General features: G+C 41.0%; 1 protein-coding gene across 10 annotated transcripts in view; it reads left to right on the forward strand.

Moving 5' to 3' along the window:
- Positions 1-19,744, forward strand: part of katnip (katanin interacting protein) — a 133,809-nt gene that overhangs the window by 99,550 nt on the left and 14,515 nt on the right. For 8 of the 10 annotated variants that reach the window (XM_078558337.1, XM_078558334.1, XM_078558336.1 and 5 more), the window contains 5 exons: positions 1,859-2,024; positions 5,279-5,442; positions 6,401-6,465; positions 8,388-8,498; positions 10,111-10,250. In XM_078558337.1, coding sequence (XP_078414463.1) covers positions 1,859-2,024; positions 5,279-5,442; positions 6,401-6,465; positions 8,388-8,498; positions 10,111-10,250 — 646 coding nt within the window. The remainder of the gene's footprint in view (positions 1-1,858; positions 2,025-5,278; positions 5,443-6,400; positions 6,466-8,387; positions 8,499-10,110; positions 10,251-19,744) is intronic. The other 2 variants (XR_013578923.1, XM_078558338.1) reach the window with 2 other exon arrangements.

Genomic DNA, 19,744 nt, shown 5'->3' on the forward strand with positions numbered 1-19,744 from the left:
TTTGAATTTTGAGTCTGGTGCTTAGAAAAGTTTGTTCTTTGTATCATTGCCTCTTAGTAGACAAATTTCATATTAAGTCCCACTCCAGGGTTTGAGAGCAAAAATCAGGGTTGACACTTCAATGCAGTCCTGATGGAGTGCTACACTGCCAGAGGTGCCATCGGGTGGATGTAAAGAACCCGTGGCTACAATTTCGAAGAAGAGCAGGGGAGTTATCCCCGGTGTCCTGGCCAATATTTATCCTTCAATTAACATTGCAAAAACTGAATACCTGGTCATTATTATATTGCTGTGTATGGGAAGTTTGCTGTACACATATTGGCTGCCACATTTCCTACATTATAACAGTGACTACACTTCAAAAGATTAACAAAAACTTGCACATTTTGCCTAAGGCTGTAAATTCAGCAGATTCTCATGAATGGAAATACTTCCATTGGGAATAAATATTCTCCTCGTAAGTCAACAATGTTGAATGTTTAGGGAATTAATCACCATCAGAAAAGCATAGTTTTGTTTATTGCAATGCAACCATTAATTGATCATTAATTTATTGTATGGGAAGGAGAGAAGACAGAATCTTCCTTTGTAAACGAGTGTGACAAGTGTATAGAGCATTATTTTTTAAAAATCACATTTTAAAAGCCAGAAATGCCTACCACATCCAATGAAAAATGGACAACCAGGAAAATGGTGAGAGCAGGAGACTCCATGAACACCAACATCCTCAGCCCTGATAAAGCTCAGCATATTAGTGCAAGAAACAAGGCTGAAGGTTTTGCAAGTGTCTTCAATCATTAGTGGTAAATAGACGATCTACTCCACTTCATCCCAATGACCCCACCATTAAAAAGGCCATGAATAGACCCATGTGTCATTAGAAGGCATCTTAATTTGCATAGGCACAGCATAGGATATGAGCTCTGGTCACATCTTGGATGTAGTGCCAGAGGACTTGTGCACCACAGCACCCTGCTATCCCCAGCCAACTTGCTGTAGTATCTACTCGACAGTGTGGAAGGTTATCAACTACACCCTACACACAAAAAAATTAGTTAAATTCATTCCAGCCGATTACCCCCGATGTGCATGCTTCTGATCATCCATAAAGGATGTAATAGTGATGCCATTGAGAAACACTTATTCGGCAATATTCAGTTCCACCACCATTCCTCTGATCCAGACCTCATCACAGCCTTGATCCAGCCAGAGGTGAGAGTGCTGACCTCGACATCAAGACGGCATGACCATGGCAGCTAGGAGCCCGACTAAAATGTTCAAATCCTTCTTCCTCTCAGTCCCTTCTTTTTCCTTTCCTCATCCCTTTTTTGCTGCTGTCTCTGCTGCCCCCGATTTCTTGCTCTCACTCCCTAGCTCTCTCATTGACCCTATTCTCCCACTCCCATGGAGACTTGCTCCCCCCCGCCATCTCTCTGCCTCTTCCCATTCTCACCATCCCAACCATGTTTCCTTAACCCCTTCTATCACTGCTCCCTATCACTATCCTTTTTATCCACCTTTTCTACCTCTTTTGCAATCTCTCTCTCTCGCTCTTGCTCTCAAAAAGGCACCCTCTGTTTAAAAGATTGCAAGTAGGAAGAATTTTTGGAGTCATCAACCTCCCACACCACCTGGATCCTTCAGCACCACTCCTGTTGCCCCATCCTTCAGGTAATTGACCTAGGTTCCATTTTCCATTGTAAGTGACAGTTCTGGATACAATAATAAAGGCTGTGAGATGGATGGTAGCAGGGGATTTAAAGGTTCTAAAACTAAGAAACTGAGGAGGTACAAAGGAGAAATTCAACCTAACAAAGTTTCTAAGGACTAATTAGTACCTGGTACCTATTTGTTAAAGGCTGATTGATGGGATTAATGTCACCTCGGAAGATGAGCACATGTGGCTGATTCCTTTTACCTACGGAGATAATCACATCCTCACAATTAATTTCAATAAGCAACAAACTATTATTGGACTTCGCTTCTGGAACTATAACAAATCCCCAGAAGATACGTACAGAGGGGTGAGTCATGAGAAGGGGTTTTCTGAATGGGATCTTTGGAGGGTATAAAAGAAAGATTTTACTTTAATTTACATGTTTAACGTTGCTATAAATTGATAAATATGCTGGTGTAATTTCTTAGTTAAGGAAATTTAGGGACTTAAAGCAGTCCCACAGTGAAATGTAGTTTTTTGATTGCCGGTCTTGAATTTATTTAGCGCCTCCTCAGAACTTCAAAACCAATGAATTACTTTGAAATGGTATCTCTGTCATGTAGCTAAATGCAACAACCAATCTGCACATATAATAAGGGTCCACAAGCAGCAAGTGAATTTTGGTGATGTTTGTTGAGGCAGAAATGAGGAACAAAAACGGCTAGAAACATTAAGCATTGGCCTTGAGAATTCTTTGTTCTTTGAATGGCAGCATGGGACTATTGTGGCCATCAAAACATATGGACATGATCAATGATAATGCCATAACTATGGTTTTGGAATGAAACCTATATATGAGAATTACTAATGTATTCATCCAGAGGAATCCTCCCACAACTGTGCCTAATTGTTTCCTAAATGATTCCAGTGTTTTAGTCTCCACTAGTCTACTCAAAATGCCATTCCAAGTGTTAATTACTCTCTGCACGATGAAGTTACCATTTATTACTTCATTATTATTTATTAATTTACCTTTGCCCCCCTTATTCCATGGTTTAATTTAAAGAATTTTCCTGGATTAATCTTTTCCATACAAATTTACTGTCTTATGCACCCTCCGTTACCTCTCAGTTGCTTCCTTCCATGACTGAAAAGCCCAAGTCACCTCAGTCTTTCCTGATACAGCGTGTAAATTGGACCCTTGACACCAAGCATGATCGTTGTGTCTCTCTCAGCACTTGCCTGCAGTGCTTGTTTCTTCTTGACTAAGACTGGACACAATGTTCAAATAATGATCTGACCAGAACACTGTGCAGTTTGATCACAACTTTCTCTGACTTGTATTATTCTGTTCTGACTAGGTAAATGAATTTTTGATTGGCCCTGTTGGTTAATGTTCTGCAGTAGATCACCAGTTTGTGTTTACAAAGACTTCAAGGTCTTTTTCATTTTATCCTTGGGTATTTCAACACGATTCCGTAATGAGATCATTACATTAGTGGGAGAGAATCTTAAATCATGAGATCAAGATGTAGAATCCGTCTGGGGTGGAGCTAGGAAACAGCAAGTGGCAGCAAACATTGGTAGGAGTTGTTTATAGATCACCGAACAGTAGAGGTAATGAAGGGCATAGTATAAATCAGGAAATTAGAGGTGCATGTAACAAGGGTAATACAGTAATCATGAGGGACTTCAATCAAAACCCTCCCAGAAATACTAGAGAACCAAGGGACTAGCAAGAATGAGGAACTGAAAGAAATTTGTATCAGTGAAAAAGTAGTACTGGAGAAATTAATGGGACTGAAAGTTGATAAATCCCCTGGACCTGATGATCTACATCCCAGACTGTGGAAAGAGGCGGCTGTAGAGATAGGGATGCACTGGTGGTCATCTTCCAAAATTCTATAGATTCTGAAATGGTTCCTGCAGATTGGAATATAGCAAATGTAACCCCACTATTAAAGAAAGGGAGGAGAGAGAAAACAGGCAACTCCAGACCTGTTAGCCTGGCATTAGTCATGGGGAAAATGCTAGAATCTATTATAAAGGGTGTGATAACTGGACGCTTAGAAAATAATGGTAGGATTGGACAGAGTCAGCATGAATTTATAAAAGGGAAATCATGCTTGACAAACCTGTTAAAAGTTTTTTGAGAATATAAGTAGCAGACTAGATAAGGGGGAACCAGTGGTTGAGGTGTATTTGGATTTTCAGTAAACTTTCAATAAGGTCCCACACAGGAGGATGGTAAGCAAAATTAGAGCATGCAGGATTAGGGTAATATACAGGCATGGATTGAGGATTGGTTAACGGACAGAAAACAGAGGAATAAATGGGTCATTTTCAGGTTGGCAGGTTGTGACTAGTGGGGTACCACAAGGATCAGTGCTTGGGCTCCAGCTATTCATAATCCATATCAATGATTTGATGTGGGGACCAAATGTAATAATTCCAAGTTTGCTCATGACACAAAACTAGGTGGGAATGTGAGTTGTGAGGAGGATGCAAAAGCTTCAAGGGGATTTAGACAGGCTAAGTGAGTAGGCAAGACATGGCAGATGGAAGATAATGTGGAAAAATATAAAGTTATCCACTTAGTAGGAAAAACAGAAATGCAGAGTATTTCCTAAATGGAGAGAGATTGGGAAGTGTTGATGTCCAAAGGGACTCAGGAGTCTTTGTTCACAAGTCACTGAAAACTAACATCCAGGTGTAGTAAATAATTAAGAAGGCAGATGGTATGTTGGCCTTTATTGCAAGAGGATTTGAGTACAGGAGTAAAGATGTCTAGCTGCAATTGTATACAGCTTTGGTGAGACTGTATCTGGAGAATTGTGTACTATTCTGGTGTCCTTACCCAAGGAAGGATATACTTGCCATAGAGGGAGTACAACAAAGGTTCACCAGACTGATCCCTGAGATGACAGGATTGTCCTATATGGAGAGTTTAGAAGAATGAGGTTATCTCATTGAAGCATACAAAATTCTTACAGGGGGTCAACAGGGCATGCAGAAAGGATATTTCCCCTAGCTGGGGTTGGCCAGCCTCAGAATAAGAGGTAGGCCATTTAGGATCGAGATGGGGAGCTATTTGTTCAGTCAGAGGATGGTGAATGTTTGATATTCTCTAACCTAGAGGCCTCTGGAGGCTTAGTCATTGTGTATATTCAAGACTGAGATCAATAAATTTCTAGATCTTCAAGCAATCAACGGATATGGGAATAGTGCGGGTAAATGGCATTGAGGTAGAAGATCAGCCATGATCTAGTTGAATGCCGGAGCAGACTCGAGGGGCTGAATGGCCTACTCCTCCTATTTCCTATGTTCCCATTCATAAAGTATGTCTACCTTTTATTGCTTTCCATATGCAATAATTTTCAGATTTCTGCATAGGCTGAGATCAGTTCCTATAGAATAATCATATCCTTAAACTAAAAGCTTTTTTACTTCTGTGTAAAATTTATGCACAATGTTTGCAAAAAAGGATGCAATTGAAGTTTGATGTTATATTTAAATCTGTATTTTCTTAACTGTTTTTCACCAGTAGTCTGATATAGATTTGGGCATGGAAAAAGGAACATATTATTTGATGAATGGTATTTACCTTTGAATCTTGACTAGGCAAAAATTGTCCATGTTACCCTTGATGGATATTGCATTTCACCACCAGAGGGCTTCCTCCTTCGAAAAGGGCCAGGCCACTGCCACTTTGACTTTGCTCAAGAAATTCTCTTCATAGATTATCTCCAGAAGAGCAGTGAAGTAATAACAAAACAGCAAATTGGGTAAAAACATTTTCTACTCATATTTTTTCTTATATCTTCTTGAAATTAGTCATGCTTTAAACTGATTTCAGAAGGCCAAGACAACTCTGAATTTCTTACAATGCTAATAACTTTAAAATATTAAATTGGTAACTGCTTTAAGCTGCATTGTATATGCGATTTTTTAGCATCAAAGGTTTGTTTCCTTTTTCAAAATTAGGTACAATCACATGGAACCTAAGATGGCAGACAAATGGCCTTTAGGTTAGACTTTATTGTGTTAATTTAGTTAAATTTGAAACTGTTCAATCCTTGTGAAATTGTATGATTTATTAAGCAGTGTGACTCACTTACACATGCTAGAAGCTATATGTGTTCACATACAGGGCCCTGTTTTTGCAAACAGAAAGAACATATCTATGCATTGCACCTTTTTCAACCAAGCAAAAGCTTGGGGAGCAGCCATTCCCTGGTACCATCCCCAAGGCAATGCCTTGACCAATCAGAGTCGACCTGCTTGGTTTAAATTTGAACAAAGGCTTGGCAATTAACTGTTCCCTGGTACATTCTCCATTACAACGCCTTTACCATTTGGGGCCCATCTGCCAACCAATCAGCACCCTCTTCTTATGCAGTTGTTCTCTTTAGATTTGGTATTCTTGGAAATCTGTCTTGACGAGTGCAAGACGAAAAGTTTCAACAAGGTGTGTCTTTATTCAACAATTTATTTTTGTATTTTAAATCCTACATTCTTTTAAGAATAATATGTCTTTCCAACTATTAATTATTGTTATTTATTTATTGCTTTACAAAGGTTGGTTTGTTTATTTAAAACACTGTATAGTTAGCAAGAGTGTGGAAATCTGTAACACAAATAGTAAATAAAAATGTAATGGTGACAACGTAGGATGTTTCCTTTGTCCTAATATGCAAATTAAATTGCACATATTTTTGAGTTGCATGCTAATATGTTTCATAGGAACTGTCCTAGGAACATGGAACAGGCCAGTATGGACTATGAAGCCCCATTAATGCCTTGTGGCTGTATCCTTTAACTTCAGAAAGTCTGCTACAAAATATGTATTACTCTTATTCAAATAAAATATGGGCTTGGAGTTTCCTCAATTTTCACTCAGGTAATAGAATGAAATTAAATAGCTCAAATGATCATTGGATTTAAAAGTGAGTTGTGTCCTTTATATTGGAGTTTCCACAATTTTTTATGCTGTTTAAAGTGTACCTTTGCCTGAATAGTCCCTGCAACCAGAACTGCCCAGATATCTGGGCGCATAGGCATCTATAATCACAACCCATCTTTAATTATCTGTACCTGCAGTGACTAGAATTCAGTGAAACCTCACTTGGATCTGTTTCTCATATTAATCTACAATTACTTTAGGTTACTTCACATTCAGTTTAATTAGAGGTGTCAGCTGTGGCTCAGTTCATAGCACCCTCGCCTATGAATCAGAGGGTTGTGGGTTCATGTCCCACTCCCGGAAACCAAGAACTGTGATTGTACTCGAAAGAGTTGCAATTTGTGACTGTTGATAACTCGAAAGAGTTTCAGTTTAATTAGAGGTGTCAGCTGTGGCTCAGTTCATAGCACCCTCGCCTTTGAATCAGAGGGTTGTGGGTTCATGTCCCACTCCCGGAAACCAAGAACTGTGATTGTACTCGAAAGAGTTGCAATCTGTGACTGTTGATAACTCGAAAGAGTTTCAGTTTAATTAGTTCAAATTCAGTCAGTTCATCAGTTGGTACATAAGACCAGTGACCAATCAATTGAAACAACTGATTGATGTAATTATGCAGCTGCAGCAATTATTTGAACAAATTTTCAGTTTAAATTAGTTTGAATGCAGTCATCTGGAGGCCCCATTGGCCATGTGCCAGTTAGTAATCAATTGTGATCGACAGCACTGCTTGATTGTGCTGATTCAAGAAGATTTTACCTTTGAGCATATGCTAATAGGTTTGAGCTGAATCGTGGACATAACTCCATTTCAGTACATCAGGCGCAGTGCCCTGCACATTCTGGATGCATTTTATCGGTTGCATCCACCAGGCTATGGCGTGCAACAGATCTGACCTTTCTCTCGTGATTAAATGAGCAGAAGCGAGTTTTCATTTTAGGTTAGATAGCTTAATTTCTTTAAGTCACTAATGCCACATTTCATGTAAACAGTAGTTCAAAAAAAAAAGAGAAACAAAAACACCTGGAAAAACTCAGCAGTCTGACAGCATCTGCGGAGAGGAACACGTTTCGAGTCCATATGACTCTTCAACAGAAAGAGTTGTTTGTCTGTTGTAAATGTCATGTTACACTGAGCCAATAAACTGTTTATCTTGAAACATATACAATGCTGTTGTAAAATGTGTAAATTCAATTAAGTATGCAAATCAATGCAAGTAAAATGGATTGGCCCTGGGCGATGCGAGCCCAATACTACGACTAGTGCAAGAGTATTCCAGTTCTAACAAAAGCTATTTAAAGATAAGAACTTTAGTTAATACTAGCAGCCTATTGTAGTTAAGCAAGATTTTTTTCCTTTCTTAGCATGTCTTGGTTAAGTTACGTAAGGTTGGAAATTCCTTAGCAATATTAACATATGTGTAAATAATACATTTGCATGACTTTCCAGTGATTGCTATTTTAACACCAGCATAAGCTTCTTTAAAGCAAGTGGTTGAGTATGTCAGTCAAGATAGGAGACAGAAAAGTTTTAAGTAAATATATTAAGCATTCATGTGCTAAAATCTTTATAAAGGTCAACAAAAATATTTGCTGTATGTTTATATACATTATAGTTCATGAATGTTTATTGTTTTAAATGAAAGAGTCTATTTCTGAAGATTATGTTAGCATTTGAACATTAATATATGTTAATACTAGTAAAAGATTAGCCTCTGAAATATTTTCTCGTTTTGTACTGTGTTAATTTCCTTGATCTAGCTTCTGCCAGTTATTTTCCAGCTACAGTTGCTGACAAGCTGGGGAGATCCTTACTACATCGGTCTTAATGGACTGGAATTCTATGGAGACAGTGGTGAAAAAATTCTTCTGACAGAGAATAGTATCTTTTTGCCACATGATAAACTGAAATTAATAGCTTTCTGAATTTTGTTTGATCTGAGCCAAAGTTGAATTTTTAGACTATGGCTCTCTTTCTTTTAGTACATATATTGCTGAATTAACAAAGTGAGAGGAACTGCATGATTTTCTGAACAAATGCTCAGGGTTGAATCTCGATATAACCTTTCCATATCCCAATAACCTCCACTCTCCCTATAACCCTGCCACCTCCCCCATACTCTTCGTTCCTCTGACTCTAGCCTTATATATCCCCTCTCTCTTCACCCCCCACATGAAAGCCATGCTTTCAATCACCTAAGACTAACTGTGGGATTCCCTCGCTGAAACACTCTGCCTCCCTACTTCTATCCTCTTGGTAGAAGTTTGAAACCCTCTTCCACAAACGTCAATTACTGCTAAATCAATTGTAAATTTTAAATCTGAGATTGATAGGTATTTGTTACTCGAAGGTATTATCGGATATGGGCATAGCTTGATATATGGAGTTAGGCTGCAGATCAGCCATGATCTCATTAAATGATGGGGCAGGCTCAAGCGGTGAAATGGCCTCCTCCTGTTCCTATAACTGAAAATTGTAAATCACGAGAGGATATATCAGGAAGGTTGTTAAAACTCGAGGTAGATGAGGTTCCTGTCTCTGACACCTTCCATTCCAGAGTTCGGAATGAATTGGATTGACAATTGTGAGTCCTCTTTTGAATGTTTCTCAGTCAGTGAACTCGAGCCAAATCCCAGAGAATTATAAAGTAGCAAATGGGAGCCTTCAAATTCTGGACTTGTACATCTTATTTTGCTGGTTCATTGTAGCACTTTTTGCATATTTTCTTAAGTTTTTAAGTCGCTTACAAATCAACATTATGACCCTGATAAAAGCAAAATACTGCGGATGCTGGAAATCTGAAACAAAAACAGAAAATGCTGGAAAAACTCTGACAGCTTCTGTGGAGAGAGAAACACAAAGTTAATGTTTCGAGTTCATATGACTCTTCTTCAGATTATGACCCTGATGTGTTTTGCTCAGACTACACTTGGCTGTACACTTAGTCGTGCACTGTAGGCCCACTGATCACTGATTTTAATCCCTGACCTAAATTCTATTAATATCCATCAGAAATCTTGGGCTCTTAATTAAAGGGAATGGCTTACTGACTTGTATATTTATATATTGAAATCATACCCTATGTAAAGGCAGGGTGTACATCGGGCATATCAAGGCAGGGTGTATGTTGGGCGTATAAAAGCAGGATATATATTGGGGAATGGAAGGTAGAGTATATTATGTACCCACAAATGATGAACTGTAGATTAATAGGTTTTTTATCATACTGTGGAATTTATCATTCATGGTTTAAGTAGTTTGGAGTTAGCTGAAAAATTAATTTACATAAGACATTTTAATTAGATGTTCTAAATTATGATTAGTGAAGTATTATAGTTTCAGTACTTGATATCTTGCTGCTAATTAAATGCAGCTGAATAATCTATACCGACTGTCGCCTAGTGATATATAATAATTAGTTAGTTCTGAATTATTACTGCGTCCTGGTCAAATAAGTTTGTTGCTCAAAAAGTCCTTAACTCGCCATTATCAGACATTTCTGCTTTTCCAGACAGTGTGAATGTTTTAGATAGTGTTTCAGGAGATGTTCGAACCCCAGACAAATTAATTGATGGAATAAATGACACAAATGATGGCAGACACATGTGGTTAGCCCCTATACTTCCTGGTTTGGTAAGAAACAAATTTTCTCTCCAATGTCTATTCTATTTTGAAGATAATAAAATCCAATTATGTGCCTTTGTAAAACTTGCTGCTGTTTAATGGTCTTTGGTATAATGGCCTATCATTTGCTGTCAAAATAATAATGGGAATGATTTTGAAATTCGTGTGCAAATGCCATTGCAACTTCATTTAAGGGCAGATGGGAGGTTAAACATGAAAATGAAAACGTTGCTGCCTCAGATGTTCTGCTATGCCGTTAGCTCTGAGAAATGGCAGGCATCTTGTTGTCTAGCTCACATAGAAATAAAGCGTGAAGTTGATGGATTTACACAGCCAGCATGAACTAAACTCAACACAAAGTTAAATAATTTCAAGATGAATTACCCATTTAATATATGGCATGGGTTAATTATTACCAGTCAACCTCTCTGGCACTGAAAATTAACTGTTACAAGTCTCATTCCTTCAGGTTTTAATTGTTGGAGATTTTATTAACATAGCTTTAAAAAATACTTTCCTTTTTTTTTCTTATCTCTCTGTCAACCAAGTCGATCTCTCCCTCTCTTCATTTCTCTTTCTGTAACTGATTTGACATTGCATTCTTTAATTTAAACTCCTAATGTACACTATCTTCTTAGTTGTTATATTGTTCTCATATTGGTAATGTCACAATCCTTCAATCTGATTGGCTAAGGAGATACAGAGTTACCTGACATGTTCATTCATGTCCCAGTTACCCAGTTTCCCTTTCACTGTGACGTTCAGCCCACACTTCCAGCAATTTGACATGCCCTTGTACCATCAGGTTTTCAAACTTTTTGGCAAGCCTAACTGATAGCAGGCTTATTGTACACAAAGCGCTACGTTACCTATGACTATGTTTATAGCTTATCTATATCACAAAGTATTTTCCTAATAATCTTATTGAGGCACACAAATTATACTGTAAGAGATGATCTTTTCTTCCTGCTTACAAATTAAAAATCAGGTTTTATAGGTAACTGCCATGATTTGAGACAGCTGTACACCTGAGTTTTCTGTTGAAAAAAGCAAGAAATTCATTTATTAATTATAATGTTTTTGAGGAGATCATTTTGTAAGTTTACACCCTATCCTGGAGACTAACTCCCTGGAAACACAGATTGGGAATTTAGATCTGTGCTTCCACAATTTTCAGCATTTAATTTTTAATGAACTGAAAATTAGGAGAGGATGTGCATAAATTCCCAATATCTCAGGAGGAAGAGTTTGTAAATTACACCTCTAATACAGTCTCCTGTGCTTTTTTTTTCCTGAGCATACAATTGTTTTTACCAAGTGAGAGAATGAAAGTTGAACGGGGTTGATATAACTCCTAGATAATTATCTTGATAAGGTGATTTGGAAATACAGTGAAACCTCAACAAACAAACTTTGGTGGGGAGAAATGAGAGTACGGATGAATGGACTGTACTGTACAGTAACTCTCAAGCTCCCACAGTCATGAACTACTGAAATAGAACTATTCCTCAAAGATGCAAAATCTGTAGCGTCTTCAAGAAAGTATGGAGAAGGGTGGGTGCCTGGAATTGATGAATGAGCAGTTTCGGTGCATCCTGATTTTTTGCTATTGGGAGGAATGAATTTGCAATTTTCTATTTATTGTAAATCCTGTAGATCAATGGTCAGTTCTAAATAGATTTCTGACCTGTTAAGGCACAGTGTAGATACACTTTGCAATCCTTAGACTGCATCTTCCAAACCCTTCTACCACCTTGAAGGACAAGGGCACAGACACATGGGAACACTACACCTGGAAGTTCCCCTCCAAGCCACACACTATCCTGACTTGGCGTATATCGCTGTTCCTTCACTGTCACTGGATCAAAATCCTGGGACTCCCTTCCTAACAACACTGTGGGTGTACCTACACCACAGGGACTGCAGCGGTTCAAGAAGGCGGCTCATGACCACCTTCTCAAGTGCAATTAGGGATGGGAAATAAATGCTGGCCTAGCATCGTGTGAAAGAATAAAACAATAGCTAAGGATGCTTTTGTAAATTGATTGCAGCTGTATTTTAGCAAAGAATCCCTTGCAAGTGGTTGATCAATATGTAATTGAAGAATTGCATTAGTCATAGAGTGTAAATGGCCATGTGCTAATTATTAACTGTGTGGCATTGAAGAGTATAGGGCTGAACCTGCTGAAGACTCTCTCACATTGATGGATTGGATTGATGGAGGACAAAGGATTTAGAAGGTGTAGATGGCTGGGAGAGTTTGCAGGGATGATGTAGGACAAGGTCATGAAGGGATTTGAAGAGAAGGCCAGAGATTTTAAATTTAATGTGTTTGGGGAAAGATAGCCAATGTAGGTCAGTGAGTGAAAGGATACAGACAGCTGTGTTTTGGACATGTTGGAATTTATAGATGGTGTAAGGGTGTCTGAGAAGGAAGTGTGGATTGAAGTTTTAACAGAAGAAGGGGCCTGAGTTAGAGGCAAATAGTGTTATGGAGGTGTATGATGCATGTCAGGCAATTCTTGAAGTCAGAACCAGGTCAAATACAATAGGTTGAGAGATGAGGTGAACTTAAAAGGGAACCCAAAAACCACCTACCCCCAAGTAAGAAAGCTGGTAGTAAGAGGTAGAGTGGGACCTATTAGAGACAAAAAAAGGTGATATGTGCTTAGAGGTGCAGGACAAGGCTAAAATACTTAATGAGAACTTTTGTATTAGTGTTTACTAAGGAAGAGGAATCTGACAAAATATCAGTAGAAGCGGAGATAGTAGAAGGAATGGGTAGTTTGAAAATTGAGAAAGAGGTGGCACTGGAAAGGCTGGCTATGCTTAGGGTAGATAAGTTACCTAGTCTGGATGGCTTGCATCCCACGTTGCTAAAGGAAGTAGGGGTGGAGATAGTGGAACTGCTTGCCTTAACCTTTCAATTTTCCCTATATATGGGGGCGATGTCAGTGGATTGGAGATTGGCAAATGTGACACGCTTATTCAAGAAAGGATGTAAAGACAGTTTGAACAACCACAGGGCCAGTCAGTTTAACATCAATAGTGGGTAAGGGTTTAGAAATAAGAATGGAAAAAATCAACATGCATGTGAAGAGGTTTGAGTTAATTAAGGAAAGCCAACATGCATTTTTAAAAGGCAGAACATATTTGACTAATCTAATTGAATTTTTTGATGAAGTAACAGAAGAGTTAGATGAAGGGAATGCAGTGGATGTTGTCTGTATGGATTTTAAGAAAGCGTTTGACCAAGTACCACATAGGGTTAACAAAATTGAGTTTTGGAATAGAAAGCTCACTGTCCAATTGGATAAAAAAAAATTGGCTTGAGGACAGAAAATAGTGAGTTGTGGTGAATGGTTATTTTTCAGACTGGAAGGTGGGAGACAGTGGTATTGCCCAAGGGTCAGTGCTTACACCACTGCTTTTTTTTGCTATATATAAATGACTCGGATATCGGAATACAGAGCAGAATTTCAAAATTTGTCGATGGTACCAAACTTGAAGGAGTGGCAAAAAGTGAGGATGATACAAATCGAATGCAACATGACATAGACGTAGCCAAATCGCCACACAAGTTGCAAATAGAATTTAATACAGAGGAAGTAAGGAATTAAACCAGAAGGACCAGCCAGCACTGACCTAGGCACTGGAAACAACAACAGCATACCCAGCCCTGTCAACCCTGCAAAGTCCTCCATACTAACATCTGGGGGCCAGTGCCAAAATTAGGAGAGCTGTCTCACAGCCTAGCCAAGCAACAGCCAGACGTAGTCCTATTCACTGAATCATACTCTACAGATAATGGGCAGAATTTTCTGCCTGTCGGGCGGGCTGGTCCGACCCAATCTCCGGCAGGTGGGGAGCCGATCCCCGCCGGAGAAGCGGGACGCACTACCATTTTATGTGGGCAGGCCAATTAAGGCCCGCTCAGTGTGATGTTCAGCGGGAAGCACTATGCGCTCCCTGCGAGGGCACGGGGTGGATTCCCCAAAAGCGAGAGTGCGCTCTCGCGCATGCGCACAAAAGAGCGCACATCTCCCTGAGGCAAAGTGCAGCCTCAGGGAGATTAAAAATAGAAAAAAATTCCCTAACATGTCCCCCTCATGTGACAGTGTCACATGAGATGGGACATGTTCATAATTTACACTAACTTTATTAAACTTTTTAAAACCCTGCATGAAACCTCATCCCGCCGGTGGAGGAGGTTTCATGTTTTTTCTATTTGCCGCCAGGAATCCTGGCCTGCCCGTCAACCTTAAGGTTGGACGGGCAGGTCCTTTAATTGTTCAAATGATCCTGTCAATGGCCTCAATTGGCCATTGACAGGTTGGCGGGCGCACAGCTGATTTTGCTGTGCCCCTGCCTCCCTGAAAATTTAAATGGGGCGGGGTGACGGGAGTTCCGCTTGACGTCATCCCGCGTCATTTTACACGTCAGCAAGCGGGCCCCGCCCCCTGCTCGCCGACAGCAAAATTCTGCCCAATGCCTCAGACACAACTATCATCATCACTAGGTATGTCCTGTCCCATCATGAGGACAGATCCACCAGAGGTGGTGGCACAGTGGTATACAGTCGGGAAGGAGTTGCCCTGGGAGTCCTCAACATTGACTCGACACCCCGTGAAATCTCAAGGTGTCAGGTGAAAGATGAGCATGTAAACATTCTGCTGATTACCATCTGCACCTCCAACCCCCCCGCCACTCCCATCTGATGAATTAGTACTACTGCATTTTGAAAACCAATTGGAAGAGGCAATGAGGGTGGTAAGGACACAGAATGTACTATGGGTGGGGTACTTCAATGTCCATCACCAAGAATTGCTTGGTACCGAGCTGGCCAAGTCCCTAAGGACAGAGGTGCTAGACTGGGTTTGCAGCAGTCCCATCTTTACAATGAGGACACCATTGTGTGTTTTACTTTATCACTGTGCTGAATGGGATAGATTCAGAACAGATCTAGCAACTCAAAATGGAGTATCCGTGAGGTTCTGTGAGCCATCAGCAGCAACTGAATTGTATTCAACCACAATCTGTAACCTCATCCCCCACCCTACCATCACCATCAAGCCAGGGGAAATCCCCTGCTTCGATAAACAGTGCGGGAGGGCATACCAGGAGCAGCACCAGGCATAACTAAAAGTGAGGTGTCAACCTGGTGAAGCTACAACACAGGACTACTTCCATACCAAACAGTGGAAACAGCATACAATAGACAGAACCAGGCATTCCCACAACCAACGGATCAGATCTGAGATCTGCAGCCCTGTCACATCCAGTCATGAATGGTGGTGGACAATTAAATAACGAACCGAAGGAAGAAGCTCCATAAACATCCCATCCTCAATGATGTGCCCAGCACATTAGTGCAAAAGGCAAGGCTGAAGCATTTGCAACCATCTTCAGCCAGATGTATCAAATGAATGAACCATCTCGGCTTCCTCATCAGATGCCAGTCTTCAACCAATTCAGTCACTCCACCAGATATCAAGAAATCACAGAATCTCAGTGCGGAAAAGGCTCTACGGCCCATCGAGTCTGCACCGACACGTGAGAAACACCTGACCTACCTACCTAATCCCATTTACCAGCACTTGGCCCATAGCCTTGAATGATATGACATGCCAAGTGCTCATCCAGGTTCTTTTTTTAAAGGATGTGAGGCAACCCGCCTCCACCACCCTCCCAGGCAGTGCATTCCATACCGTCACCACCCTCTGGGTAAATAAGTTTTTCCTCAAATCCACCCTAAACCTCCTGCCCCTCACCTTGAATTTATGCCCCCTTGTAACTGACCCTTCAACTAAGGGGAACAGCTGCTCCCTATCCACACTGTCCATGCCCATCATAATCTTGTACACCTCGATCAGGTCGCCCCTCAGTCTTCTCTGCTCCAACGAAAACAACCCAAGTCTATCGAACCTCTCTTCATAACTTAAATGTTTCATCCCAGGCAACATCCTGGTGAATCTCCTCTGCACCCCCTCCAGTGCAATCACATCCTTCCTATAATGTGGCGACCAGAACTGCACACAGTACTCCAGCTGTGGCCTCACCAAGGTTCTATACAATTCCAACATGACCTCCCTACTTTTGTAACCTATGCCTCGATTGATAAAGATAAGTGTCCCATATGCCTTTTTCACCACCCCACTAACATACCCCTCTGCCTTCAGAGATCTATGGACACACAAGCCAAGGTCCCTTTGTTCCTCAGAACTCCCTAGTGCCATGCCGTTCATTGAATACTTCCTTGTCAAATTACTGCTTCCAAAGTGTATCACCTCACACTTCTCAGGGTTAAATTCCATCTGCCACTTATCTGCCCATTTAACCATCCCGTCTATATCTTCCTGTAGCCCAAGACACTCGACCTCATTGTAAACCACCCGGCCAATCTTTGTGTCATCCGCAAACTTACTAATCCTACCCCCCACATGGTCATCTATGTCATTTATATAAATGACAAATAATAGGGGACCGAGCACAGATCCCTGTGGTACGCCACTGGACGCTGGCTTCCAGTCACTAAAGCATCCTTCTGTCATCACCCTCTGCCTCCTACAACTAAGTCAATTTTGAATCCACCTTATCAAATTACCCTGTATCCCATGTGCCTTTGCCTTCTTTATAAGTCTCCCATGTGGGACCTTGTCAAAGACTTTGCTGAAATCCATATAAACTACATCAACTGCACTACCCTCATCTACACACCTGGTCACCTCCTCAAAAAATTCAATCAAATTTGTTAGGCATGACCTCCCTCTGACAAAGCCATGCTGACTATCCCTGATCAAACCTTGCCTCTCCAAGTGGAGATAGATACTCTCCTTCAGCATTTTCTGGAATAGTTTCCCTACCACTGACGTGAGACTCACTGGCCTGTAGTTCCCTGGCTTATCTCTACAACCCGTCTCAAATAGCAGAACCACATTAGCTGTTCTCCAGTCCTCTGGCACCTCCCCCGTGCCCAGAAAGGAATTAAAAATTTGGGTCAGAGCCCCTGCGATCTCCTCCCTTGCCTCCCTCGGGAGTCTGGGACACAAATCATGTGGACCTGGAGATTTGTCCACTTTTAAGCCTGCCAATACCTTGTCACTCCCTATATCAATTTGCTTAAGAACCTCGCAGTCTCTCTCCCTGAGTTCGATACCTTCATCCTCATTCTCTTGGGTGAAGACGGACATGAAGTATTCATTCAACACTCTAGCGATGTCCTCTGGCTCCACCCATAGATAGCCCCCTTGGTCCCTAATGGGCCCTACTCTTTCCCTGGTTATCCTCTTCCCATTGATATACCTATAGAATATCTTTGGGATTTTGGCTGAAGATACTGGATACTGCAAAGCGCTACGGGCCCTGACAACATTGTGACAATAGTACTGAAGACTTGTGCTCCAGAACTAGCCATGCCCTGAGCCAAACTGTTATAGTACAGGTGCAACACTGGCATCTACCTGGCAACATGGAAAATTGCCCAGTTATTCCTTGTCCACAAAAAGTAAGACAAATCCAATCCGACCATTTATCTCCCCATCAGTCTACTCTCTTATCTTCTTCAGAGTGTTGGAAGGTATTGTTGACAGTGCTATCAAGTGGCACTTGCTTAACAATAACCTCACTATGCTCAATTTGGGTTCTGCCAAGGCCACTGTGCTCATGACCTCATTACTGCATTGATCCAAACATGGACAAAAGAGCTGAACTCGAGAGTGACTGCCCTTGACGTCAAGGCCGCATTTGACCAAGTGTGGCATCAAGGAGAGCCCTAGCAAAACTGGTCAGTAGGAATCAGGTGGAAGACTCTCCACTGGGTGGAGTCATACCTTGCATAAAAGAAGATGGTTGTGATTGTTGGAAGTCAATCATCTTAGTCACAGCACACCATTGCAGGAGTTCCCCAGGGTGGTGTCCTCGGCCCAGCCATCTTCAGCTGAACTTCCCACCATCATAAGATCAGAAGTGGGGATGTTCGGTGATGTTTGCACAATGTTCAGCACCATTCGCGACTTCTCAAATTTTGAAGCAGTCCATGTCTATATGCAGCAAGACCTGGAGAATATTTGGGCTTGGACTGATAAGTGGTAAGTAACATTCTCACCACATAATAACCATCTCCAACAAAAGAGAATCTAACCATCGCCCCATGACATTTAACGGCATTAGCATTTCTGAATGCCCCACCATCAACATTCTGGGGATTACCATTGATTAGAAACTGAACTGGACCAGCCATATAAATGCAGCAGCTACAAGAGCGGGTCAGGGACTGGAAATTCGATGGCGAATAACCCATCTCCTGACTCCCCAAAGCCTGTCCATCATCATCTAAAAGGCACAAGTCAGATGCATGATGAAATACTCTCCACTTGTCTAGCTGAATGCAGCTCCAACGGCACTCAAGAAACTCAATATCATCCAGGATAAAGCAGCCCACTTGATTAGCATCCCATCCTCCACCTTAAGCTTTCACTCCCTCCACCACTGATGCACAGTGGCAGCAGTGTGAACCATCTACAAGGTGTATTGCAACAACTCATCACAGCTCCTCGGACAGCACCTTCCAAACCCCTGACCCCTACCACCTAGAAGGACAAGGACAGCAGATGCATGGGAACACCACAATCCTGAAAGTTCCCCTACAAGCCACACACCACCCTGGCTTGGAACTATATTGTGATTCCTTCACTGTAGATGGTGGACAGGCTTCGGGGAGGCAGTAGGTGAGTTATTGTCAAAATCCTGGAACTCCCTTCCTGACAGCACTGTGGGTATTCCTACAACACATTGACTACAATGGCTCAAGATGGCAGCACATCATCACCTCCTCAAGGGCAATTAGGGATGGGCAATAAATGTTGTCCTAGCCAGCGATGCCTACACTTAAATTGCCCAGCTCTAAATTTAAGAATATGTTGCTTCCTTATTGATTTGCACACCAGAAGAAATAGTTTCTTTATATCTATCCTAACAAATCTTTTTATAATTTTAAACAACTTGATAGGATCAGCCCTCAATAGTTGTTTGCCACCTTTTATTTACTAGAAGCTGTTGGACTAGCAATTTTGGGTGCATTCTAAAATATATATTTCATAGGAACTAGTGTAAGCTATTTAGCCCCCCAAGCTTGTTCAGCCATTCAGTGATGATATGGCTGATCTGGGACCTAATTCCATATACCTGCCATAGGCCTACATCCCTCAATACCTTCTGGTTAACAAAAACCTATCAATTTCAGATTGAAAATTAACAATTAACCTAGCATCAGTTACTGTTTGTGGAAGAGAGTGCCAATCTTATCCCATCTTTTGTGTATCAAAATGTTACCTAATTTTATTGAGCACTCTGACACTATCTTTTAGACTATATGCCCTATTCCTATGCTTCCCAACCGGTGGAAATAGTTTCTATCTACCCCATCTGTTCCCCTCAATATCTTGAAACCACCCCTCAACCATCTAAATTCCAGTGGTTACAACCCTAGTTTCTATAACCTTTCC

The sequence above is a fragment of the Cetorhinus maximus genome, chromosome 15, assembly GCF_964194155.1.
Source record: "Cetorhinus maximus chromosome 15, sCetMax3.hap1.1, whole genome shotgun sequence".
In the NCBI taxonomy this organism is placed as follows: domain Eukaryota; kingdom Metazoa; phylum Chordata; class Chondrichthyes; order Lamniformes; family Cetorhinidae; genus Cetorhinus; species Cetorhinus maximus.